We start from the raw sequence: 27,742 nt of genomic DNA, 5'->3' as shown, positions 1-27,742 counted from the left end.
TGATTGAAGATTCCCTCCTTTATTTCTTTTTTTTAAATAAATTTTTATTTATGTATTTATTTTTGGCTGTGTTGGGTCTTTGTTGCTGCGTGCAGGCTTTCTCTAGTTGTGGCGAGCGGGGGCTACTCTTCATTGTGGTGCGCGGGCTTCTCATTGCAGTGCTTCTCTTGTTGCAGTGCATGGGCTCTAGGCGCGCGGGCTTCAGTAGTTGTAGCACTCGGGCTCAGTAGTTGTGGTTTGCGGGCTCTAGAGCGCAGGCTCAGTAGTTGTGGTGCACAGGCTTAGTTGCTCCGTGGCATGTGGGATCTTCCGGACCAGGGCTTGAACCTGTGTCCCCTGCATTGGCAGGCGGATTCTTAACCACTGCACCACCAGGTAAGTCCCAGCCTCCTTTATTTCTTACTTATTCATGTGACCCTTTATTTTCTCTCACTCTGTGGTAGGCGGAATAATAGCACCCAAAGATACCCAGGTCCTAATCCCTGGAACCTGTGAATGTTATCTTATATGACAAGAAGAACTTTGCAGATATGGTTAAGTTAAGGATCTTGAGATGGGGGAGATTTTCCTGGATTATCCAGGTGGACCTAAATGTAATCACAGGTATCCTTATAAGAGGCAGACTGTGGGAGACTTTATGACAGAAGAGGAAGAAGGCGATGTGAAAGCTGGAAGCAATGGACAGGGGAAGGTGATGTGATGCGGGACCACAAGCCAAGTAGTGAGGACAGCCCCTAGTCGATGGCGAAGCCAAAGAAATAGATTCTCCCTGGATCTGCAGAAGGAATCGGGCCTCTGACACCTTGATGTTAGCCCTGTTAAGACTCAATTAGGACTTACGGCCTCCAGAACTATAGGAGAATAAATTTCAGTAATTTCAAGCCACCAAGTTTATGGTAATTTGTTAAAGCAACCATAAGATTCTAATACACACCCCATATTACTGGCTTCACGGTTTATTTCCTTTGCACTTTGTCCTTATATTTTTCCTACACTTTGCAATTATTATATTACTTTTCTGAATTCAGTTATAAAAGCATTATTTCAGATCAAGTTTGAGGAGTGTTGAGAGTTTAGCTAAGCTGCTCCATGCTTTTGCTGCCTTGCAGTCCATTTTGTTTGGCCTGCAGAGACCTTAAAATGATACCAGCTTCCTCAGCAAGTGCATGCCTTAGATAACAGCCTTCAAAGTCACAAACAAATATAAGTTCCTGATATGACTTTACCACTAGCAGTCTCCCCTGCCTCCCAGGGCTTTCACCTTGTCCCTTAGATAAGACCCCCATGGGAGCTTACCAAAAGCCCACTCTTTTGGTTTGAATTGACCAATCCGGCCTTAGCCCAGGAACCCCAAAGTTCTCCACCTACAGACCCTAATAAAGCCTTGTTGCCCCAGGTCCTGTCACTCTCTGTCTTCACTCTGCCTTGACCTCCCCCTGTGGCCCCTTAAGGTATGCTTTGTGCTTCCTCCAGGACCTGTCCATAATAAACATCTCTATTTCAGTTTATCTTGTGGCCTGTTGCTGAACAAGATAATATCCTGTACCCTATGCTCCACTTAAGAAATGTTGATTTGGGCTTCCCAGGTGGTGCAGTGGTTGAGAGTCCGCCTGCCGATGCAGGGGACACGGGTTCGTGCCCCGGTCCGGGAAGATCCCTCATGCCGCGGAGTGGCTGGGCCCGTGAGCCATGGCCGCTCAGCCTGCGTGTCCAGAGCCTGTGCTCCGCAATGGGAGAGGCCACAACAGTGAGAGGCCCGCGTACCGCAAAAAAAAAAAAAAAGAAAGAAAGAAATGTTGATTTAACAAAGTCATAACAAAGAGGTATTTTATTTTGAGAGAATATCCTATCCTATGGCTATCCCATATCCCAGCTTTTCCTATGGCTGCAATAGAAAAGGGGAAGTGATGGGACCAGTGTTGCTATATGTATAATGAAAGGAAATCTTTTCAAGATGAGGGAGTAACACATTTATGGAAAAATACTGAGAAACAAAAGTCAAATCAATTAATCGTGCCACATCTCTGACTAGAAATACAATAGATTTCCCCTACACCCACCACTCTTCATTTAAAAAATTTTCAAACCTACAAGAAAGTTATGGGAGTAACTTGGATTCACCAAATGCTAACATTTGTTACATTTGTGCACAATAGGCAGATGGATGGATGGATGGATGGATGGATAGATAGATAATGTGAAACTAACTTATAAGAATCATGACACTTAACCCCTACATACTTAATCTCCTAAAAGTAAGAACATTCCCCTCTTCTCCTGCATAACCCCAGTCTCATTATCACATGTAAGAAAATGAATAATAATTCCATAACATAATCTAACATCCAGTGCAAATTACAATTTCCCCAGTTGTTCTCAAATATATTTAATAGCTGTTTGTTTTCTGACCCAGGGTCAAATCAAGGTTTACACATTGTACTTGGTAATGTCTCTTTAGTTTCTTTTAATCTGGAACAAACACTGTACTATTTTGTTTTTCATGACTTGTTTTTCTTGTGTTTTGCCTGACCCTGCCTGCACTCTCATGTAAACTCTATAGGGGCAGGGATTTGTGTCCCTTTTGTTCATTGCTATATCCTCAGCATTGAGAATGGGGCCTGGCACTTATTAAGACTTAGTAAATATTTGTTGAATAAATAGATGAGTGAATGCATAAGTAATACAAGTATAATGAGTGTCATGATAGGTGATTTAGAGGATGCCAAAGAGGCTGAGAATCTAATCTGTTGTTATTTGTGTGTTAACTGTTACCTTTGTGTTCCAGGGATACGTGTTCCAGCAACAGGCTCATTTTACAAATCAAATAGGAAAATATAAGTATAATAAATATAAATAAAAATTGAATTTGAAAAATACCCAATTGAAAAAGCTGGTCAAGAAAAAGAGGCATGGGGGACTTCCCTGGTGGCACAGCGGATAGGATTCCAAGCTCCCAATGCAGGGGGCCTGGGTTCGATCCCTGGTCAGGGAACTAGATCCCACATGCATGCCACAACTAAGAGTTCACATGCCACAACTAAGGAGCCCATGTGCCACAACTAAGGAGCTGGTGAGCTGCAACTAAGGAGCCTGCCTGCTGCAACTAAGACCTGGTGCAATCAAATAAATAAATAAATAAATTTTTTTAAAAGAAAGAAAGAAAAGAACAAGAGGCATGGGAATTCCCTGGCAGTCCAGTGGTTAGGACTCTGTGCTTCCACTGCAGGGGGCGCAGGTTTGATCCCTGGTCGGTGAGGGGGGGACTAAGATCCCACAAGCTGCAAGGTGCACCCCCAAAAACAAGAGGCATAGTGACAAGCAACTTAACAGTAAGACTACAAGAGACTTAAATTGAGTATTGGGCAACAGGATGATGTGACTGTCATGAACCTAAATTAGCCTTAGATTAATACAAGAATAACAGAGGCTGTAAGGAGAAGATGATTGTTTTGCTCTATTTATTCATTCTTTCATTCAACAAATTTATTGAGTGCCTACTGTATCCCAGGAACTAGTTTATAGATTCTTGAAGGTCATCTTTTTTAACCGTGCAGTAAAAAATAGAGATAGTCACAGTTTCATTTTGGAATAAAGGAAGGTAATTATCTCAGAAATAAAACTATTGTGTTATTTGGAGATTTTTTTTTTTTACTGATTGATTTAAAATTGCTTCTTTTGAGCTCATCACTCTAATTAGAGAAATAAATTCCTGACCTGGAAATGGCCTACCGAGGGCATAGTCAAGACAAAGTGCAACAATCATTGCATCTTTTTCCTGAAAGAACTTTCCCATGATTGTTTCATTCAGCCTGAAGAGCCTTTTGTGACACTTTAAAATCACTGAGGGGGAAAAAAAAGGGACTGAGCTGGGTCAGTTTTGCAAAGGACGTAAGGGGTTAGTCTTGTTTCAGTTGCCAGTATTACACAGGATTTCATCTATGAACTTTGTTTCTTGTCCACCTCCAGTTTCCACAGGTTTCCGTTTTCCTTTGCTCTCCAGTCAAAAGGAAAAATACTCATGTGATTATTAGGAATACTGGAGCAGTAAACTGTTTGCGGGACTTGAAACACCCTTTTTTCTCTCCCTTCAAAGCTTTAAATGATTATTGCTTCATTGAAGCTTACCAATTATTAAAAGCAGGCCTGACAGAGTGTTTTAGCTTCCAGTAGAAAAAAAATCTCTTATCAAACTAATCTTTGAGTCATGTAGAATTTTTCCTTTTCTAATGTTAATGCTTTGGAGCATTCCAGCACCTTTTCACTAACTGCCATACTTAAAACTCCTATATCTTCCTTGAGCCAAAAATGAAACTGGTGTCACCTCTAACAACTGTTAGAATTCCTAGTCTTTTTCAAATATGTTATTATTTACCCATTCTATTCATTGCAAAGTAACTCCCAAGGACTAGTGTCCTGGAAAAACAGAAATAACATAGTAGATTAGCAGTAGTTATGTGAACATTGAGAGTACCATTGCAAACCTGAATTTCTTGCATCTTTGTGGCTTCAGTTTAGAGTAAATGTAGATGGACAGAGGTCAAGCTGTCTCCAATTTGACCCTTAGTTAACCTAAAAGCTATATAAAAAATATAAAAACTAAGGATACCCTACTTCCTGTTACTCACAGAGAAAGAAACATAAAAGGGCCAGACTAACAAAAAAAGGAAATAACATTTGTTGAATGCCTACAATGAGGTAGGCATTGTGACAGGCACTTTTTAAAGTTATAATTCCTATAGTATCACATTTAATCCTCATCACAATCTGCATGGTATTGTCTCTACATTATAGACAAGAAAACAGAGGCTCACAACTAATTTGTTCAAGGCCATACAATAAGTAGTGGAGAAAAGATTCGAAACAGTCTGTTTGGCTTCAAAGTTATGCCCTTTCCACTACCTCTTTCTTCCTACTTCTCTGACGTCCTCCTCAGTGTCTTTTAAAAAGTTACTCTCAGGGGCTTCCCTGGTGGCGCAGTGGTTGAGAGTCCGCCTGCCGATGCAGGGGACACGGGTTCGTGCCCCGGTCCGGGAAGATCCCACATGCCGCGGAGCGGCTGGGCCCATGAGCCATGGCCACTGAGCCTGCGCGTCCGGAGCCTGTGCTCCGCAACGGGAGAGACCACAACAGTGAGAGGCCCGCGTGCCGCAAAAAAAAAAAAAAAAAAAAAAAAAAGAGTTACTCTCGGGCTAGCCGGGTGGCGCAGTGGTTGAGAGTCTGCCTGCCGACGCAGGGGACACGGGTTCGTGCCCCGGTCCAGGAAGGTCCCACATGCCGCGGAGCGGCTGGGCCCGTGAGCCATGGCCGCTGAGCCTGTGCGTCCGGAGCCTGTGCTCCACAACGGGAGAGGCCATAACAGTGAGAGGCCCGCGTACTGCAAAAAAAAAAAAAAAAAAAAGTTACTTTTGGCAGTGGGAGGGGAGGTGGGCAAGAAAAAAAAAAAGTTACTCTCCTGTATTCGTCTTAAATGTTGGTATATCCCAGGGTTCCATTCTCGGCTCATTACTTTTCTCACTACACATGGTTACTGAGCAGTCTTGTCTCCTTTGACTTTTCCTACTACTTTAGGCAAATGACTTTCTAGCCCTGAACTCTCCCTGAGCACCAGACCCACACATGCAGTGTGCTATCAGCCTCAGGCATCACTACCGGTATGTTTGACAGTCACCGAATTTTCAGTATGTCAGAAACAGAACTCCTCACCTTCGCCCTTGAATCTGCCTCTCCTCGTGGGTTCCCCAAAATTATACTCTATCATTCTAGACTCCTCTTTTCCTCTCACATTCAGTCAGCTAAAAAGTCCCACTGTTTTCCCCTTCAAAATAGTTCTTGATTCCCGACACTTCTTCTTGATTCACCTTATCATTGCTCCGGTTCTTGCTTGAACCTTTGAAATTCTGCTCCCTTTACAGTCAAGTTATCTATATACGAAGAAAATCTGACTGTGCTGCTATTATTCTTCTCTTACTTGAAACCATTTAAAGGTGCCCACACCATCTATAGAATGAAGCACACAAGACTTTCTGTGACCTGATCTCTGCCTCCCTCTTCAGCCTCGTTTCCAGCAACTCCTTGCCTGAAAAGCTACTCTCCAATTATACTGAACTCAAGTACTGGTAGTTCCTCTCATCTCACATGTTGCTTGCCATGGGGATGCCTTTGTTGAGGCTCTGCCTGTAGCCCTGCCACCCCCATCTTTCCGCCTGGATAAACTCCCGCTTCAGTACTCATCTCAGGTAGCACCTCCTCTAGAACACCTGCCCTCAGCAGCCCTCTACCTCAACCCACCAAGGAGGCTAAACCCTGTCCTCCCTGTCATTACTTTATCAAGATTGTTTTGAAATCAGTTTTTGTCTTCTCCATTAGACTTTAAGTTCTTTGGGCACAAAGACCATAACTTATTGAATTTTTTAATCCTAGTGCCTAGCCTGGTACAGAGAGGGCTCTTAATGACTGTTTAACCTTAGTTAAACAACAGCATACTATCTCTCAAAAATGACTTCTGTATTGGCAGCTCAAACCATATCCTTCTCTATGTAAAATAAATCTGACAACTGTTAAAACACAAGGACATCAACCATAAAAAAAAAAACCTGATTTAAAAATTGGCAAAGGACTCAATAGACATTTCTCCAAAGAAGATATGCAAATGATCAATAAGCCATGCATGAAATGAAAAGATGCCATGAAAAGATGCTCAACATCACTCATCATTAGGGAATAAAAATCAAAACTACAGTGAGGTACTACCTCACACCCATTAGGAGGGCTACTATTAAAAAAAGAAAAGAACAAGTGTTGGCAAGGATGTGGAGTAACTGGAACTGGAACCACTGTGCACTGTTGGTGCAAATGTACAACGGAGCAGCTGCTATGGAAAACAGTATAATGGTTCCTCAGAAAATTAAAAATAGAATTACCACCTCTGTGTACATCTCCAAAGCAGAGTCTCAAAGAGATATTTGTACTCCCATGCCCATAGCAGCATTATTTACAATAGCTAAAACGTGGAAGTAACCAAAATGACTATCAGTGGATCAATGGATAAGCAAACAGCGGTACATACATGTAATAGAATATCACTTGCCTTAAAAGGAAGGAAATTCTGACACATGCTACAACATGGATGAACCTTGAGGACACCATGCTGAGTGAAATAAGCCAGTCACAAAAACACAAATACTGTATGATTCCACTTATGTGAGGTACTTAGAGTAATCAAAACCATAAAGACAGAAAGTAGAATAGTGGTTGCCAGGGGCTGGTGGAATGGGAGGGTATTGTTTAATGGGTATAGAGTTTCAGTTTTGCAAGATAAAAGGAGCGCTGGAGTCGGATGGTGGTGATGGTTGCGTAACAGTGTGAATGTACTTAACATCAGTGAACTGTACGCTTAAAAATGGTTACGATGAATTTTTTTGTTATGTGTATTTTACCACAATAAAAAAATTTGTGGGGCTTCCCTGGTGGCGCAGTGGTTGAGAGTCCGCCTGCCGACGCAGGGGACACGGGTTTGTGACCCGGTCCGGGAGGATCCCACATGCCACGGAGCGGCTGGGCCCGTGAGCCATGGCCGCTGAGCCTGCGCGTCCGGAGCCTGTGCTCCACAACGGGAGAGACCACAACAGTGAGAGGCCCGCGTACCGCAAAAAAAAAAAAAAAAGAAAAGAAAACACAGGACGGAGGAATAGGTCTAAGGGTTAATAAGCTTCTTGAATTGGCACCATGGTGCCCCAATACAGACAGCATCCAATTATGTCTTCATGATCCTTGGGGTCCAGTAGTTCCCAAATAGCCACTTTGAGGTATGGCTAGAGAATCTGTAACTTTAGCAAGCACTTCAGATGATTCTGATGTACAGACAAATTTGGGGAACTGCCTAAGCCACATTATTATAAAAGGATGATTGAAGAACCCTTAATCTGGATATTTTTTTTAAAAAAGACATCATTTTTATTGTGGTAAAATATACATAATAAATTCACCATTTTAACCATTGATAAGTGTACAATTCAGTGCCATTAAGTACATTCACAGTATTGTGCAACCATCACCACTATCCATTTCCAGAACTTTTTCATCATCCCAGACTGAGACTCTGTACCCATCAACCAATAACTCCCTGCTTCTCCCTACCCCACCCTCAGCCCCTAGTAACCTGTAGTCTACTTTCTTTTTCTGTGAATTTGCCTCTTCTAGGCACCTCATAAAAGTGGACAGATAACTGATTTTTAACCTAAGTTTAATTGCTTTCTTGCCTGGAGGCATGAGTATGGGTGAGATGAAGCAAACATTAATTGGGTGCCTTGACATGACAAGCCAAGGTCGCATTCAGATTTATTGGATTTATCTCAAGCAATAGAAAATTATATTTATAAACTTTGGTTTCATGAAATCATGTAGATTCCTTTTATCCTAATGATTTTTATCGTGACTTACGTTCATTATAAAATCTATTCATTCAAGATGGTTACTGATTAATTGGTGATATTTATCTGATTTTCTCTAAAAATTAATAAGCATCTTTCAATTACATTGTTCTAAGATTTTTCTGTAATATCAAGGCCCAGCAGAAAAAAATAAGGAGAATATTACTATTAAAATTGTTCCAAAGTTCAAAAACAGAGGAATTAGGACTTTTTAAACTCTTTTTATAAAAGGCATCTACTTCAAACCATCAGAAATTTGAAATTTCAAGTCATCCGGTCCACAAGATTTAGTACTTGAGTGCAGCCCTACTGGCTTCTTCTAGATATCCCAATGAAGCAAAGAACATCTTATGTGCTCAGCATACTACTCTGGGGAGAAAGTCTCTTCATCTTGTCCAGAGCAGGACTTCAGACATCTGTGCCAGAGGCCCAGGAAATAGCCACTACTTGGAATGTTTATTTTAACCATATTCCTCAAACTTTTAAGACCAAGTATCTGTGACATACTCATGACCTTCACTGTCTGACAATATAAGTCTGATCCATAGTAACCTAATGATGTGTTTTGTGCAAAACTATGGAACTACCTGTTAATTACTTAAACCTTGCATTATAAAATTGCTTTTGATCTCTGTCCCCATGGGGTTGGACCACTGTATTGTGATAAATCATTGGCCTAAGGTCTTCCTACACATTCCTGCTCTCCATTAAAAAAAAAAAAAAAGCATATTCCAACTTCTAATTCTCAAACCTGTAAAGGCCCTTCTGATAACCTACATCTATCACTGAAGTTGACCCTTGGATTCTATAATGCTCTTTGTTACAGACCTACTTAGCAACTTTGAGCGAATTACTTCTTGAACACTTAACTTTCCACACCGCTGTTCATTGAGCATAAAACCAGGATAACAATACCACCTCTAGAAAAAGAGATTAGTGAGTCAGTGGGTCTGTTTCCTTACTTATCTCTGGATGGGAAAATGCCTTCTTACTTTTCCTTCTGAATTCTCCCTTTTGGGCTACCAAGAGGGACTTTACCCGCACTGCCTTTGAAGTGGTAGAGCAAGGTCTTTACCGAGGGCGTGGAGGATCTGGCACCCTGAGGAATCCTATAAGTCCCCATCCACAACCTCTTGGGGAGGTCCTTTTCCTAAAGTTGTATTCAGACTTACATCAATAGGCAGAGGAGACATCCTTCCTACAGAAGGTTTGCTTTTCCCCCACAGCTGTGGGAAGATGGTGAAGGGGAAGTGGGAACTGGGTATAACATTGGCATATGTTTTGAGCACTTCAGATAAAAATGTTTGATGAGTACCGTCTTGTTTTTATTGCCTTATTATACTGCTCGTGAAGAATGTGTTTTCTCTGGTCACCTGCCAGTGAAAAAAATTAGCCTTTTCCTGAAACTAGGATTATTTCTTTAACTAGTTATGTAGGTAGAACAAGATAGACAAATGCTTCTGAAATTAGCAAATCAAGACTGGAGCACAGTGGTGCTCATTCCTGCTCACTGCCCTTTCCAATTCACTGACAGCTGCTGCAACCAACAGGAACAGGATTTCGGTGGGGCTCTCTTTCTCTCCTCACCTACTCTAAGTCGGAGTGTTTTCAGTTGGTTCCTTTGTTCTGATGTCCAAGACTTTAAAGGATTTGCCCCTCCCCCCTTCGTTCCTGTTTTATGGTACCCGGTAGGAAATGATTTTTCACTTAAATCCCTCAAAAGAATCAATTTTTTTTTTTTTTTTTTTTCCTCTGGGGTGCTGAGTTGGGTCTTCGTTGCTATGCGCGGGCTTTTCTCTAGCTGCGGCGAGGAGGGGCTACTCTTCCCTGCAGTGCGCGGGCTTCTCACTGCGGTGGCTTCTCTTGTTGCGGAGCACGGGCTCTAGGTGCGTGGGCTTCAGTAGTCGCGGCACGTGGGTTCTAGAGCGCAGGCTCTGTAGTTGTGGTGCACGGGCTTAGTTGCTCTGCGGCATGTGGGAACTTCCGGGACCAGGGCTCAAACCCGTGTCCCCTGCATTGGCAGGAAGATTCTTAACCACTGCGCCACCAGGGAAGTCCCAGAGTCACTTTTTAGATTTCCATACCTTGTGTTCTCTAGTTTTTATTTTAGTCCAAAATAGTTATAGTTTCATTTTTTGAGGCAAAGTGTGAAGTTGTTTTGTTTTGTTTTGTTTTTGGTTTATGCAACTTTATTGAAGAAAAATAAATCAATTACTAGCAGAGCTATTAGTTGATCACTCATCCGTTGACAACTTGCATCATTTATTCAGTGCTATATTAAACAGTGTATTGGAAGATAGATTAACTAATAGCTCCAAGCCTCCTAACAATTTAAATGAAAATTACAAAATGTTTGAGACCCTATTTTGGAATACAAAGGGTGTTTGACTTCCAATTTGCATTCTCTGTAGAACAAGAACAAGTCATTCCTTTATTGACATGCATAACATACATCACATTTTCTGTTCTGCTGATGCTATAAATTCAATACCAATTCTCCAGCCACATCAGTTATGAGCATAAAGTATATCATGTAACCTCAAATCTCTAACAGTGGAAGGCTTACACAAGAATGGATGCTGCTAGAATAATGCTGCTTCCTTTGATGTGGCAACTGAGCATCCATCTCCCTCCCCCTCTGATGATTCTTCAGCATGTTAGAGCAGTGAGGAATGGTTTTAGTCTCATAACCAAGTTAGAGTGAAGACATTGGCCACATAATACACATGCTCCTTTTTTTTTTTTTTTTGCCTTACGCGGGCCTCTCACTGTTGTGGCCTCTCCCGTTGCGGAGCACAGGCTCCGGACGCGCAGGCTCAGCGGCCATGGCTCACGGGCTCAGCCGCTCCGCGGCATGTGGGATCTTCCCGGACCGGGGCACGAACCCGTGTCCCCTGCATCGGCAGGCGGACTCTCAACCACTGCGCCACCAGGGAAGCCCCATGCTCCATTTTTTAAAAAATTCTGAATCTTGGGCAACTGTTCTCTTGTAACTACTTTACAGTTTCTAAAAGCAGTTATTGTCCAAAGCTGGAAGAACTTAAGTCTTCTCAGATAAGCATGTGAATGAATGGAGGGAGGTAAACAAAAAATAAAATTAAAAAAGATGAGGTCTGATAGGGGAGCAGCCGGATAAGAAAATCAAAAAAGGAACAGTAATTTAAAGTTTATTCCAGCTATAATGCAGGTTATTCTGACTTTAAGGTAGCATCACATGGCATACTTCTGAGTCCATTCCCGAGATATTCTGTTGTACTTATCTCTGTTTGTTTTGTAGATCCGTGCAATCTCTGGCACTAGGGGGTCATCTGGGTTTGGATCACATAGCAGTGAACAAATGGATAAAAGAACTTTAGAAATAGTTAAAGCAGGAGACCACTGTGATCTTAGAATATCGAAACAAATGCTGCCATTACTGTTAATATTTGGATGATAAATTCTTGTTGTAAATGCAACCTTAGGTGGTTTGAAGGGGTAGTCTGTAGGAAAATGAATTGTCAGAAAGAATACACCGCCTTGATATGGGCTGCCATTAGGTCCCATAATTGTGGCTTGCCAATGAAACATATCATCCCCAACTGGACCTGCAGAACATTGTGCTGGAGGGTCACAGGCCAAATCACTAAGTTCCTTATTAATCCATTTCAGCACCATAGTCTGTGCTTTCCGTCTGGCTCCTCACTATCTCGGTGTGTGTTCAACGTTCCGGCCTAAACTCTTGATTATCCTGGCGGCTGGGAAGGATTGTCTCTTGGTCTCACACCGGCTCTGCCAGACAGAGGCGTTTGGTATTGAGGAGGCGAATCTCGCGAGAATCTCGTGGCTGGCTAACAGGAGCTGTCAAGTGTGAAGTTTTTTTGTTTTCGTTTTTGTTTTTTTGTTTTTTGTATTTTTTTTGGGCCCTCTCTCAAATTTGTTCTGGTTTATAGCAAAAGAAATGGCTAGCATAACATTTCTGTATCCGAAGCTAGTTGAGCTAAATGTGTATACTACTTTGAAATTCTCCTTAATGTGTTTGCGTTGATCTAGGGTGTATCTTTTGGCTCTGGGCAATTCTGAATAAAAGTTAAAGCATTTAACCCACCATTAGCTCATCTCCACCTCTTCAAACAAAAAGGAATGAACTATTGCAATGTGAGGGACAGAGGTCACATATGAGGGAAATTTATTAGAGGTAATGTTATTCAATGTCGTGTTACGTTCCTAAGCAATATTGCAGAATAACCTTCCCTGAAGTCTTTGTTTTGTTTTAATAGAGTAGACTCTGGTAGTGAGGAATTAATTACATACAGATCTACTTGAAGGCATGAGATGGACTTTATCTCTTGAAGTCACTTATTCTTTAGAACGAATAAGTTGTATATTATTTTGAGGGAATTTTAACACTGATTTAATTGGGAAAATTAAAATGAGCCTAAGCCTAGTTTACAGAGAAGAGCCGTTTTAGATAGTACTTTTTATTTGATTTGCCAACTCTCACTCACTTATGGTGAGTTTCAAGCATGGATAGTTCTACGATGTGGTCAGTTTCCACGACTACTAAATAAAATATGAATTTCTCATGTTATTTGAAGACTGCCTGTGGGAGTTGTTTTTATCTTTTCTTTTTATTTTTTGGCTGCGCCGCGTGGCACGTGGGATCTTGGTTAGACCAGGGATTGAACCCACGCCCCCTGCTGTGGAGGCGCAGAGTCTTAACCACCGGACCGCCAGGGAAGTCCTCTGTGGGAGTTCTTGATCTGAGTCTTTGTATCTTCTGAGGAACATATCATGGTTTACTCTGTCTCATCTGAACCCTACAAAGATGATGGTATTCATCTTAGAAAAGAAAAAACTTTTGAACCTCCCTATACAGTGTACTATGCTACCTAAGCCATTTGCTTGTGAAATAGAAACCTTTAGGACAATAGCCTGAGCTCTCTTCCTCTCTCCCCATCAGTCAGTTCTTATTTGTTAGCACCTTCTTTTGCTTTTCTGTCATCAGATGGAGAAAAGGGGTTGTCAGAGGCAGAACAACCTTCTTAAACTTTTCTCTAGCAGAGTACCATGATCCTAGATTAAAGTAGGAACCAGAAGACATGAGGTCTAGAAACCTCAGAGTGACCCTATATGACAGATAAGACAGTTATATGAAGAAATGTCAGTCCCTGTGACCTAAATTAAGCTACCTAATCTCTCGATGATATCATTTCTCTAATTGTAAAAGGGGAATAGCAATACCAATCACTGTCTTCCTCTGGAGTTTGGGAGAAGTTTAATGAGATAATGAACTTAATTCTACTCTTACAAGGGAATATATTGTTGATGTTTAGGAGAGTGAACTATTTGGGGGTCCCTAAGGGACTTGACAATCTACTACCTCTTCCAGCACTCAGAAAGAAGTATTGTAAAAAGTTAACACACAGCCAAAAAGTAAGCCATTATTCAGTGGCTAGATCAGGTCCAGTGTGAAAAAAAGGATTTTGCTCTCCTCTTTGGAAGAACTATCACTAGATAGGCACAAAGATATCCTTTTTTCTTTCTTTCTTTTTCTGAAATCAGAACAGTGGTGTAATTGTGTTTGGTGGTTCACTTTGGGAGAATGTTGGGTTCAACCCTGGAAATCAGATGATATACTTTTTAAAAAGTCTCTGGAACATGCATTCTCAGTGGGAGCAATATTTCTCTGAAGGGGGAAAATATTGGTTCTTTGAGAGGCAAAAAAATTAAATATTACAGTGGTTTGTGGCCCTCCACTTAAAAAAATAGACATACAGTATATCTATGGTATGAAAATTTCTCGGCGGGGGGTGGGGCACTTGGAAAAAATGTATGAAAATGCTGGGGTGGGGCAGGATTTTCAAAGGTTGGGAAACACTGCTGTAGTCTAGAACAAGCATACAGTTGTCAATTACTCTTCTGGACATGTCTGTCCCTAAGTATAGGTGAGCTGCACGTTGTCAGGCTGAATGCAGATTGCTATTGATTCCTTCACTCCAACAGAAACTGAGTTCATAGGAAACTTGAAAGAGATTAAACTTGTACCCTAAGGGATAATGATCTCACACAAACAACTCAAACATAAAATCTACCCTTTTAGAACCAATACTTTGTACTTAAATGTGGTTAAATCCTTAAGGTAAGAGACTCCTTTTTTCTCCTGCCTCTTTAGCCTTACAGAAAGGCACATCAAGGATAGGAACAATCTTCAAAGTGCTTCACAGAAAACGTCAGATTGAGAGAAAAGGGAGGGTATGGACCCCGCAGGCAGGAAGGGAATAATTGTCTAAATAGCAATGTAAAGTGCAAAGGAGCGAAGACAAGAAATATAGTGGGAATTGATGTTTAAATGTTTAAGAAATTTGAAGTTTGATGTTGCTGCTGATATTAATAAACATTTATTTATCCTTCCATCCCCCTCATATGTCTTATATAGTCTTTCATAACTTTTTTTTTTTTTTTTTTTTTTTGCGGTACACGGGCCTCTCACTGTTGTGGCCTCTCCCGTTGCGGAGCACAGGCTCCGGACGCACAGGCTCAGCGGCCATGGCTCATGGGCCCAGCCGCTCCGCAGCATGTGGGATCTTCCCGGACCTGGGGCACGAACCCGCGTCCCGTGCATCGGCAAGCGGACTCTCAACCACTGTGCCACCAGGGAAGCCCCTTTCATACCTCTTTAATGGATGGGACGTCTCAAAATTGACTTGCTACGTACTATGAAATTTGGAAGAGGCCCTGTATTCTGTAGGCTCAGCATCCCTGAAACAATAGAATGGCCATATTTTCTAAAAATATTTTCCCCCAGTCTCTGACTCTTCCTTGTTTGATTATACTATTCTTTGATATACATAACATAACCATAACTTGGAGGAAAGAGAAACAGTGATTTTTTTCCCTCCCTCCTTACCCATTTCACAGTGATGTTCTGGACAATGAGTACTGTTTCTCCAAGCCAAGCATTTGCTAAGCATTAGTTGCTGTGGGCATTTAACTGTCTTACAGAAATCTACCCCAATCCCCTGTTTGTCGATTTCCTTAAGATCTTAGAAGAAAGTGAAATGAATTGGAGAGAGGCCTTCAAGCCCCCTGATCCACAGGGGGCCCACTCATCTCCACTTCCCACCCCAGTTCCAAAACCTAACATATTGTCCCTTTCATAGTTCCTCAGATCCCCACCCTTCAGCTTCTTTTTGTTACCCACTAGGTGGGTGTAACCAAACCTCAGTCACACCATGGCCCCAGCAGCTGGGCTTCTCTCTCCCGCATCACATTGCAGACATTCTTTTCACATCATTTTGTCCTCTCTGCTGCATTCCCTCCATTTGGCATCATTCCCTCTGTGCAAACTTCTCTTTCAAGGGACAGGAGTTTGCCAAGGAGATGCTGGCAGAGAGGGTCCAGTTCTCTCCTTTCTATCTGAAGAGCCCAGTGTCACTCATTAGCATATGAGAAGAATGGTTGTAAATAAACATCAAATGAGGTTAACGAGCTGCAACTCATCAATATTAATGAAGTCTACCTCACAGTCTTGGAGTGAGGTACTGATGGCTCTAATCACAAGAAGCAGCTTCATAAGGCCCCCAGTCACAGGGCAGGAAGGGTTAGATTCAGCCTGCTGGAATGTTTGTCATTTTACAACCCCAGGAATGCTGCCGAGAAAGGCTGTCTGATACCAGATCTGTGCTTGCAAGGCCCCTCTTGTGTTCAGAATACATCTGTCTGTCTCAACAGGTGGAAGCCTAGAGGAAGAAGGCTGTATCTGCTCAGCCAGACTCTGGGATGGGAAAATGCCAGGTCCATCTGCAAGTCAAAATGGAGGTCCCCAGAGTACTAGGATTTAATCTCTCATGGTCCTTTCATCAATAACCCCATGAAACTCAAACTCTTGTTTCCAGTGTACTGAGGGAAGATCTGGAGACCTTCTAAGCCCAGTCCAATAAAGAGATGAAGAAACTTGTGTTTCATGTAGCTCATGTGCCGACTACCAGTTAGGTCCCTCCCCAGAGCCATGTTTGATTCCTGTGCCTGTATTTAGAAGATTCAAAGAGTAATAAGTACAGCTGTAATTTATTGAGCACTTACTGTGTCCCAGGCACTGCACTAAACATTTTTCATACGTTATATAATCCACATATAATCCCATGAGGGTGATTCCTATTTCACAGGTGAGGAAATTGAAGCTCACTGATCTTATGTGACATGTCTAAGATTACACGCAGCAAGTGACAGATCTACAATAGATCTGTCTGACTGCAAGATCCATGCTTTCTGCAAATGCCAGTCTAATCACTGCATTCTATGGCATCTCAAAGTCAATCATGGAAAGTACGTGAGCTTCTGTGCTGTTCCTTCTCTTTTGTAAGATGCGTGCCCTTGGGCTTCCCTGGTGGTGCACTGGTAAAGAATCCGCCTGCCAATACAGGGGACACGGGTTCGAGCGCTGGTCTGGGAAGATCCCACATGCCGTGGTGCAACTAAGCCCGAGCACTACAACTACTGAGCCTGTGCTCTAGAGCCTGCGTGCCACAACTACTGATGCCCGCATGCCTAGAGCCCGTGCTCCACAACAAGAGAAGCCACCACAATGAGAAGCCCGCGCACCGCAATGAAGAGTAGCCCTTGCACCACAACTAGAGAAAGCCCGCACACAGCAATGAAGACCCAGTGCAGCCAAAATAAATAAATAAATAAATAAATTTATGAGGCGTGCCCTTTTTCTCTAGTTCAACAGACCAAACACAAAGTAGTTCTCTGAAAGTAGAATCAGAGGACTTTAGAATTAATTTTTTTAATCAGAACACCTCTTTGAAATTATTTTTAGAAAGGAAACTTTCACTAGATGTGTTTCCCTGTGTATATAAATCTGAGGTCAGTGGGATGTGTACTTTGAGATTTTGTGTGTGTGTGTGTTGGGTAGCACTGATACTGATTTATCCAGCTCACCAGGCCAGTTCCTTTTATGATTAAGCACACACCTTGTGTGAGATCAGTGACTGTGGGACACAAAGAAGCCGCCTGACTCTCAGGACTGATTTGAGCCTATGATCCTAGCCTCAATTACACTGTTTCAACAACTGAACCCTGGTTTATTTCTCAGTGTTCATACTATCAGCTTCTTTATCTATGATTTCCTCAAGGGCGGAAAGGAGACCCTGATCCTTCATCAAATGGTTGTTATCACAAAAGCTATACCTGATGGTTTTTAAAGAACAACTCACAGTGAAAGAGTCTAAGAGTGAAACAGCCACTTATGTTTCTTCTCCTTTCCTCCTTGAAAACTTAGGGACCTTACTTGGTAATTTGTACTTAGGCAAAATGCCCAGGAATGTTTCCACAGAATAGCACCCAAAGCCCACCCATGCAGGAGCCCTTCCCGCCACCAAGGTAACCAAGACTGGGAAGCAATTGAAACTGGGCCTTCCTTTCCCAGGCCTGTGGCTGTCAACTTGGCTCAGAAAGAGGCAGACTGATGACTCTGTCTCCTCACCCAGTCACATTACCACACAGTTCTCATTTGAGCCTGAAGTCACATGGTTATGCTACTTATGGCCAAACAAGGATGCGCTGTTTCCAGTTCTTTGAACCCTGGGTTTGGCCTGGGCATCCTTCGTTGAAACCATCAGCGCCCCCAAACCTGAAGCTTTTCCAGGGACAAATTGCGTGCTGCGGTGGAGAGGGGGAGAGAGCAGTGCCGTGGAGCAGCGGATGGGGCGCCGTCGGGACACTGGCGAGAGCCAAGGGGTTAGTTCATTGCTGCTTTGTATACTCAGGCGCACCAGAAAACTCAGATTAATAGGCTGTTTATTCTTCAGCATGTTCCTTGAATCAAAGGCTCTGGATGGTATTATTTAAGAGTGTTTGTGAGAGTGCCCTGGAACACTCCTCCTGGTCTCCGCTCACTGAAGAGGAACGACTGAGTCCTTTCATTTCCTGGGCAGCATCCCTCACGCTCACTGCTCACTGTAGTATAAAGGTCTGCAGAACCTTTGTTAGAAACAGAATCTTTTGTTCGGTCTCTATGAGGTCTCGTTACCTCCAGCACCTTGGTCTGTTAGAGTCTAATCATTTCATGTTCTTGTCTTTGAGCTACCTGAACCTGATGAATGCAACCCCTTTATCTCAGGGAGGTTTTTTTGTTTGGGATTTCTGGGGGGTTTGAGTTGGCTCTGTTTGGCACCAGTTCTCTGTCTGGGCAGTACAGTCATCTTTTATTTTCATGGTTATTTAAAGGAATTTTGCTGGGGGGTGAAGAAAACATACACCTGAACCCTATTCTGTGAAGCAAATGAAGATTATTATTATTATTTTTTTTTTTTTGCTATTAGAAGAGTCCCCTGAAATGTAATGAGGTTTCTTCAAACCTTGGAATTGAAACATATCGATTATGGAGTTACTTCCTCCACCACCAACCCGCACAGTAGACATTTATGTCGGAGAAGGTCAAAAAATTAGGAGGAAACTGCTTCTCCACTACCCTCCCAACCCCTTGTCAGCAGCAGCCTTCTGTCACATGAGGGATCGCTGTACCCTGTTCCCTCTCTAGCAGTTATACTTTTCCCGTGGCCTGGAAAATAATTGTATTTCAGGCCTTCCATGACTTTTGTGCGTGCACACACATACACACACACAACCACAACCCTCACAGGCATGCCCTTAACACAGAGGCATCCAATGTATGGCAGAGGCGCTCGAAGCTCACTAATCACTATAGATGATACAAACACTCAGCACATTGCGGGCACCCATATATATCAAACAAACCCAGTACAAATCATAAGCAACAGTTTTGAATCTGGCACAACCTTAATTACCACAGCCAGAGGCCAGAAAATGAAATGGGGGTCATATATCTGGGGTTGGAACTCTAGAAACCATCTGGCATCCTGTAGCCCAAGATTCCACCAGGGAGGTGCTCCTGGGAGGGAGCCCTTGGAGCACTACACCTTGGGGCAGTGGGAGTCCTCTCGTCCAGAGGTTGCTGTCCCCTCACTTCCCTCCAAAACCAGCACAGCTGTGTGGATGAGGACTCTTTGTGATATATACACTGAGATCAAGATATATATACACACCCTGGCGTTCCGCCTGCTTCCTTCTGTGAAGGCCATCTGTTTATCCAGTTCCAAATCCCAGAAGACAGTCACCAAAAAGTAAATAGTGAGAAGGGACAGGTTTTTTTTCTTTCTTTCTAGATAAACATGTTCCAATGAATAAAACAGATTTTGCAAACACATTCTATCTAGTAAATCTTACCTAACAGCTGTGTGAGGAGGGCTTAGAGGGGAGAAGGATGAGGCATGGGAAGTCTCGGACTTGATTAAGGGAATTAGAAAGTTCAGAAATCCACAAAGCAGGGGCAGTTCAGTACTGTCTACTTCTTGGTAGATGGAAATTTGCTTCTTTATTCTACCCTCTGATCCCAAACCTGGGATCTGTGGTGGGCTTGCCAAAGATAAAGGTCTGGCTCCAAATATCAGCTTCTTCAGCTGAAAAACCAATCTATCAAAACTTTATCTTTAGAGGACGTGTCCTGCCTTCTGACTGTACCCTCTTCCTCTCCCACTGACCCTGCTATCATCCACTTCAGCTCTAACACTCCTCTGGAGTCAGACAAGGGAGTATTGCCCTAGAGCAGCCCATCTGGCCTGACTCTGCTTGGAAATGAGGAACTGAGCTTAGATCAAGAACGGATTCTGAAGATCAGGGACAAGCACAAGAAATTGACCTTTTGCCTCAGAGGTGGCTGGATATTTGTGTGTGTCTGTTCAATGTCGAATTGGCTCATTATACCATTCAGGAGTTGTTGTTGTTTTTTTTTTTAATGCTCTCCTCACTCCTCAATTGCGGGTCAGATGCTTTGGATAATCCAGTGGAATTCTCTCCGCTTCACTGCTGGTTGCTGCCAGACACAGAGTGCTAAATCCTGTCAGTTGGTGACTTGAAATGATGATGTGTGAAACAGTGCTGCAATTTGGACATCCTGCACTCATTCACACGGACTGCTTTGCCAATTAACCATAGTAGGGAAATGTGGCAACAAAGGGGGAAAGAGCCGTTTCTAGAGTCCTTGCCTTATCTTTCCTCTGGGATCAGGGTACCTACTTATGCTCCCAATCCTCTGCCAATGCCACTACGTGTCTCCAGTAATCAGTGAGCCTTGGAATTACATTTCGTTCAATATCATTCCTTTCCCAGGCCTCATGGAGCAATTTCTTTAACAGATTGTAACATGCCAGAGACAGAGAAGTAGTATGTGTGTGCAGAGTAGGGAATGGGAAGCAAAACACTCTTGCTGCTGGTTCCCATGCATGTGCTGTTTCTTCTTTCCGCAGATCGCATGCTTGGCTTCTTCTCATCCGGTTAGACCCCAGCTCAAATGACACCTTCTCAAAGAGCTTATCCTTGACCACCCCATCTAGTATCTCACTTTCAGTCACTCCACATCACACCACCCTGTTTTACTTATGTCATCGCCCTTATCACTTTCTACAAGTATTTTATTTATCTCTTCACCCACACACACATACTGGAATGTAAGTTCCATGAAAATAGGGATTTTTGTCGTATGCACTGCTGTTTCTGCAGAGCCTAGCATAGCCCCTGGAACACAGTTGGCACTGAACATTTATTAACTGAATAAATAGGTAGGAATGTAGCAATTAAGAACCCCCAAAGCAAATATATGGTTACTATCAGGAGATGGTGAAAGCAGACTGACAAATAGTTTGAGGAATGGAATAAAAATACAAGGTTTCTCATACTGGTTTTCATAATGGTTTCAATTCCAAACTGAATGTGCTGAGTTGAACATCATATAAAGTGAGTTGCTCTTCACTTCTTCTGACCCAGACTAAACTGAAAGTGACACCTATGTTACCTATTGAGTAGGTTAGGTCAGGGTCATGGAGACCAAGCACTTCACCCTTCCTTGGCAAGCTGGCATAACTGAGGCCACAAAGGAGGCCCACTTCCAGATTTCCACTGGATAGTACCTGGCTTACCTTTCCTGAGGGCAGGTGCCAGAAGAAACTGGCACAAAAATGTAAAGCAGTTTAAAGCCCAGCCTGGGTATCTTTCTTTCTTTTTTTTCTTTTTGGCGGTACGCGGGCCTCTCACTGTTGTGGCCTCTTCCGTTGCGGAGCACAGGCTCCGGACGCGCAGGTTCAACGGCCATGGCTCACGGGCCCAGCTGCTCCGTGGCATGTGGGATCTTCCCAGACCGGGGCATGAACCCATGTCCCCTGCATCAGCAGGTGGACTCCCAACCACTGCGCCACCAGGGAAGCCCCCAGCCTGGGTATCTTTATCCGGCCTTTATTACACTCTTGCCTGCCTCCAGTTCCCAAAAAGACCACATCCCTCTCCAGAGCTCCGGGGTCCTGCAGACAGCTCTTCCCACTGGGAGAGCCCTGGAGGGTGGGTGGGTGTGTCTTAGCGCCGACATCGCCAGCTGTGAAACAGGAGGGCTGAGAGAACACATCCTTTTAGCCTGGCAGCCACATGGCACTCGTCTCCTCAGAAGTCCTTTGCCGAATCGAGAAGTAATAGCTTCTCAGATGCTATCCTTTGTCTTGTTGGGGCAAGATCAGTGCCTAGTGTCAGGAGAGAGATATTAAAGATTAAAGAGCCTCCTCCACCAGGAAACGGGATAGTTTTGCCTGAATCTCTTAATTTGCTTTTCCCCCCATACAAGTGCATTCATGTTGCTGGGCTCCCTGGCTTACTCCCCAGCAGTTTGTAGTCATTATTCTCCTGACTTTGTGGTCTCATTGATATTAGAATGTTTTTCATCTGCTGTGATGCTTCCACGCTCCACTGCTTTTTCTCTTACATTACTAATGACTCTTCTGTTGGTTTCAGCCTTTAGCCAAGCCCACCCCATCCACACCCCACTCTTTCCCTGTCTTTTATTGATGCTATGTTGACTTTGTGTGTCTCTGTTAGTTCAGTTTTCTGGGCACCTGCAGAGAATTAACCATCTCTACTTGCTGCTGGGGATCACCCAGGCCTTTGATCTGTTTGATTTCTGTACTTTTGGAAACGTTGAAGGATTCTGTAACCCCACCAAAGTACATAAAACCTGCTATAGTCCCTGTAGCCTGACCTTCCAGACTAGCTCTGCTTAGGGACCAGAAGATGTTAATGTAAATACAGATGTAGGTACCATCCATTAAGTGTTTACTATGTACCATGTACTGTTCTAAGCACCTAACATGACTATCTTATTTAATCCTTCATGTAGGCCTAAAAGGCCACACATGAACTGGTCCCAGTTATTTCTCCAACCCTATTCCTTAGTCCTCTCCCTCTTGTTTTCTTGGCTGTAGCTACACTGGCTTCTATGCTGTACTTCTTACCCAATAGGTATGTTCCCTCCATATAGCCTTTGCATTGGCTATTCCCTCTGCCTGGACTGCTTTTCCCTCAGATGTCTGCCTAGGTTACTTTTTAACTTTCTTCAAGTCTTTGCTTAGGCATCACCTTCTTCATGAAACTGAACTAGACTCCTTTCTATAAAATGATGCCACCACTACTACCTCACACTCCCTATTCGACTGGCTCTATTCTATTTTTTCCATTAAACTTATCAATAACTTACTCTATAGTTAATTATTTTGTTTATCTGTCTTCTCCAATATAAGGTAAGCTTCAGGAGGGCAAAGAACTTGTCTATTTGTTCCCTAATACATCCCAAGCACCTTAAAGAGCAGAGTATCTGGCACACAATAGATGTTCTATAATTCCTGGTGAACTTCGTCCCTTCAAGAACCATGTGAGGTAGGTGTTTCAGTTATTTCCATTTTAAAGATGATGGAATTGAAGCTCAAAGAATTTAAGTAACTAATTTGCCCCACATCACTCAGCTATTAAGTAGTGGAGCTGGGATCTGAAGCCAGGATTGACTAACTCCAAAGAATGTGCTTTCAAGCACTAGGTCAATAGTTCTCAAAAACTTTTTCTTTTAATTTTTTGGCCATGCCAAGCAGCATGTGGAATCTTAGTTCCCGGAACAGGGATGGAACCCGCACCCCCTGCATGGGAAGCATGGAGTCCTAACCACTGGAGCACCAGGGAAGTCCCATCAAACTTTGATATACATAAAAGTCACCTGAGCTATTTGTTTAAATGCACATTCACACATCCTAACCCTGAGGATTCTGATTCAGATTCTGTAGGTCTGGGATATAGATGATCTATGAACCATCCTTGGAGATACATTGGGATATACTATGTTGCCTTTAAGGGCTTGGGATCTATGTAAGGAGGCACAGAGAAAGTCCATGGAACATTTCCTAAGTGCCCACTATGTACCAGTCCCTGTGGCACATAAAAGTCCTCACTCTCAAGATTCAATCTTTTGGTGATAATGGGGCAAACAGACACATATATCATTAATAAATCATGGAATACTTAAAAGCACATGCTTTAGATTCAGGCAGACCCATGGTTCAAGGCCTGAATGGCAAATGACTTAACCTCCCTGCATCTGCAAGTAAAATGAAAACAACAATACTTACCTAATAGGACTGTTATGAGGGATTAAATGAGGTAATGGGTGTATAGGACTCAGGAAGGTAGCTTAAAAACAAATAACCAGCACCAGGATAAATAAATGGCTCAGAAACAGTAAACATAGAAAAACTCAGAAGAAGAGTTACAGTTTTACAGCCTACTGTTTTATACTTAGAGTACCAAAAATTTTTGTTGTTTGTAATGTACATGGAAATCTTTTCAAAATATATTTATATATATCTATATATAGATATAGATATAGGTATAAAATACTGTTCCCTGCATTCTTAAATAGAACTTATCTTGGCATCTAAGTATATACTTATAAATTGTGTTATGCTGGAAAACACTGCTGCCGTCAGAGCTTATTGAAGTGTACCCTAAAAGCATCAATTGTATTTTAAATATTTTTTCCTCCTTCTCTATCATGTTTCTATCATGCTGTTAATGCCTAATTTCTCATTGCTGTCCTTGCACGTGCCTTTTATAGTTCCTTTTCCTCTCCTAGGTTATTTTGTCTAGTCTGTATTGGGTTTAGAAGCTAGATGGCCAAGCTTATTAAAACTGTGAGCATGATCAGGACATTTCTCAGAAGCCTGTAAGTTAACCACATAAGCTTTAGTGTGCGAACTTTGTGACATCTGTCTTGCCTACTTAGAGGCTTATTGGCATTTAGATATTTGAGATTGCCTATTAGTTAAGTTTTAAATACGTTAGGTATTATTGTGTAGGGTACAGACACCTGGAAAATCCATTTTCATTGTTCTCAGCATTGGAAGTTAGTCCATTTTGTAGCTCCATAACTTGAAAGAGCCTTGGGAATCACAGGATCATAGATCTGGCCTTTTGCTGTCAAGTAGGTAACTGATTGTTATCTCCATTTTACAGATAAAGAAACTGAGGCCTAAAGCGTAAATAGCCTGCTCAAGTGAGGTAGTCCAGCAGAGCCAAGGCAGGGTTCCAAGTCTCTGAGCCTTCCCTTCTGCTCAGGCACACTGTTCCCAGGAGGAAACAGAGAATCACCTTAGGTTGTAGAAAGGAAGGAAAACCATCAATAACTATGACTAAAGAAAAATGAAGTCTGATTAGCATTGTAACTAATCAGTTTTAGCCCTGACTTTGATAGGTGTTTTTCCCCCCACCCCTGCCCTCATTTGAAGGGATGTATAATCTTATTGTGCCCCCATTGGGCCCGAACTGTGAGCATGTATTGATATAAGGAAGGGCCAAGGGGCATTATAATAAGATCCAGAAGCCTGTAAAGGATTTTAAAAGATGATTATCAGCTTTTCAAACTCTTTTCATTATGGACAAAACAAGGTGATTTAGAGAGGGCAGATAGAGCCACTGAGAATGAGGGACATGGAAATATGTTTCTGAAGGAAGATGCAGAGTTGACTGGCTGCATCTTCTTGCTTGCTGGCTGGGTGGCTGGCTGGCCTGCTTGCTTGCTTTTTTTTTAAATTTAATTTTATTTATTTTTGGCTGCATTGAGTCTTTTCTCTAGTTGCGTTGCTTCGTGCAGGCTTTCTCTAGTTGCGGCGAGCGGGGGCTACTCTTTGTTGCGGTATGCAGACTTCTCATTGTGGTGGCTTCTCTTGTTGTGGAACATGGGCTCTAGGTGCTCGGGCTTCGGTAGTTGCAGCATGCAGGCCCTAGAGTGCGCAGGCTTCAGTAGTTGTGGCATGCAGGCTCAGTAGTTGTGGCTCGCGGGCTCTAGAGCACAGGCTCAGTAGTTGTGGCTCACGGGCTTAGTTGTTCCACGGCATGTGGGATCTTCCCGGATCAGGGCTCAAACCCGTGTCCCCTGCATTGGCAGGCGGATTCTTAACCACTGTGCCACCCGGGAAGTCCCAACAGAGGCATTTTGAACCCAGGCCTGTCTTAATTCCAAATCTCATGTCCTTAGTTATTATGTGTACTGCACTAGCAGACAATAACATGGGTTTCATAGCATCCCCACTCTTCTAGCAAGTTATGTGCTACCTAGATGCAAATTATGTCCTACCTGTTCTTTAGGCTACTGCCTTAACCACAGAGAATTACAATTAAAGAATCCTAGAATGTTAGACCCAAATAGAACCCTGAGGATTATTGAGACAAAAAATTTGCAATTTTTTTATAGTTCTGAACGGTCTTGCTTTTTTAAGACCCGTTGATGTCTTCCCACTGCTCATACTTTTGTCTTCTTAATTTTTTAAATGGGTTATACATGAACATGACAAAATTCAAAAGGTATAAATCTTACATACTTTAAAATATATTTAACTTAGTCTAATCGACCCCGATCATTTGTATGTGAGGCATGACAGAGGAAGAAACTGAGGCATAAAGAGCTGGTGCCCAGTTGAAGACCACCCATCAATGGGCAAACCAAGTACCTTATCCAAACTCCGGTGAGTAAGACCAGACTTTGTCTTCTAGAATACTTATGCCTAAAAGAAATTGGGTAGGTTTATCCTTTGATGTCACTGGGGTATTTTTTATCTTTTTCCTTTCCTTTTGTATGCCTGCCAGTCCCACTGAAAGATAAGCATCCAGGTTGAGAAAGCCTAACCATTGTGTCATTTCCCAGGATGGAGAGCCACCAGCATTTGGTTCACATTTTTATTAAAGTAAGATGAGTGATTCACTCACATTACAGGCAAAGAATCTTTTACCAGGAAAACCATACTTTGAAAAACAAAGCCAATGGCTTTAAGGAACAGAAACTGCTAACATCAATTTCCTTTCCCATCCAGTCCCAAAAAAGTCAGACACTGTCTGTCTCTAGCTGCCTCTTTCTCTTACCCACACATATACGTATAATTATAGATATGTTACGTTATATATGCCCACAAACGACAGAAGACAGCAGGAAAGACAAAGGTGGATTCATCTGAAGAAATGTATGTGTTATCTACATCCAACCCTCTATCTGGCTCCTGCTGTTTTTTGTTTCTGAAGTCTATTTTTTTAGTTGATGGGTAGCCATAAATCCATCATCATTGGTGGAAGTTAGTGGATTCTGACAAGAGAACAGGCTGTGGTCTTTATAAATACGCCTACATGCTGGCAACAGCCTTCCCATACTCGCACAATCACTGAGGACCAGGGAACTTAGATTGTTTTTTATTTTTAGTCTGTCTTGGTTCAGCTCACCCTCAGTGAGTAACTCTGTTAGCCACTGCTTATTATGTTTATTTAGAAGAGAAGGAAAATGCATTTGAAGCAAAACAAATGCATAATCTGTTCCACTTCTTATTTATTCTATGTCTACTTTGGACAGTGGAAAGCCCAGAGAAATAATAACTTTGATTGGTTTTTGTTTTCTGTGGCTTGCTTTCTCAGACAAGTCCTCATCAGACAGTTTTGCTGATAGCTTATGAAACTCCATGCCAACTATCAGCCTCATTTTAAACTGGAAAGGAAAAAGATAGTTGGAAGTATTTTTTATGTACGTTAAATATACTTTTCTCTTGCTAATCTGTGTCTGGTCCTGCTAACATTGCAGATACAGGCTAATAATGACTTTAAGTGTTTATTGTTTTTGTTATCCCTTCTCTATTTTCTTATAGAGATTAGCAACAAGTCACCAAAAATAGAAAGCGTCTGTCAGTTTGTTTGGAGGGCAAAAAGGAAGCTGGGAGCCAGATAGACTACATCTGACACTGGAGTCAGCCTAGGAGAAAGATGATAGAAAGAGGTGGAATAGCTGGTGGCAGATTTCAATAGTAACAATAATGATAATAATAGCATTGCAGCTAACATTTACTGCATTCTCACTATGGAATTTGCTATGCTAGGTGTTTTTCATCCATAGAAGAAATAAAAGCAGGCTGAGT

The 27,742-nt window shown here is 42.4% G+C and overlaps 2 protein-coding genes across 4 annotated transcripts in view; one reads left to right on the top strand and one right to left on the bottom strand.

Moving 5' to 3' along the window:
* Positions 1-27,742, top strand: part of CSTPP1 (centriolar satellite-associated tubulin polyglutamylase complex regulator 1) — a gene marked incomplete at both ends in the record, with an annotated part of 199,958 nt that overhangs the window by 137,405 nt on the left and 34,811 nt on the right. The window lies entirely within an intron of this gene.
* Positions 11,581-12,124, bottom strand: LOC307056733 (ubiquitin-conjugating enzyme E2 D3-like). Its single transcript, XM_079709589.1, has one exon. The coding sequence runs from the start codon at positions 12,081-12,083 to the stop codon at positions 11,640-11,642; it is 444 nt and encodes a 147-aa protein (XP_079565715.1). The 5' UTR covers positions 12,084-12,124; the 3' UTR covers positions 11,581-11,639.

This window comes from Hyperoodon ampullatus, assembly GCF_949752795.1.
Source record: "Hyperoodon ampullatus genome assembly, chromosome: 7".
NCBI classification, from domain to species: Eukaryota; Metazoa; Chordata; class Mammalia; order Artiodactyla; family Ziphiidae; genus Hyperoodon; species Hyperoodon ampullatus.
The sequence above is the reverse complement of the archived record's forward strand: the minus strand, read 5'-3'. Positions and strand labels throughout refer to the sequence as shown.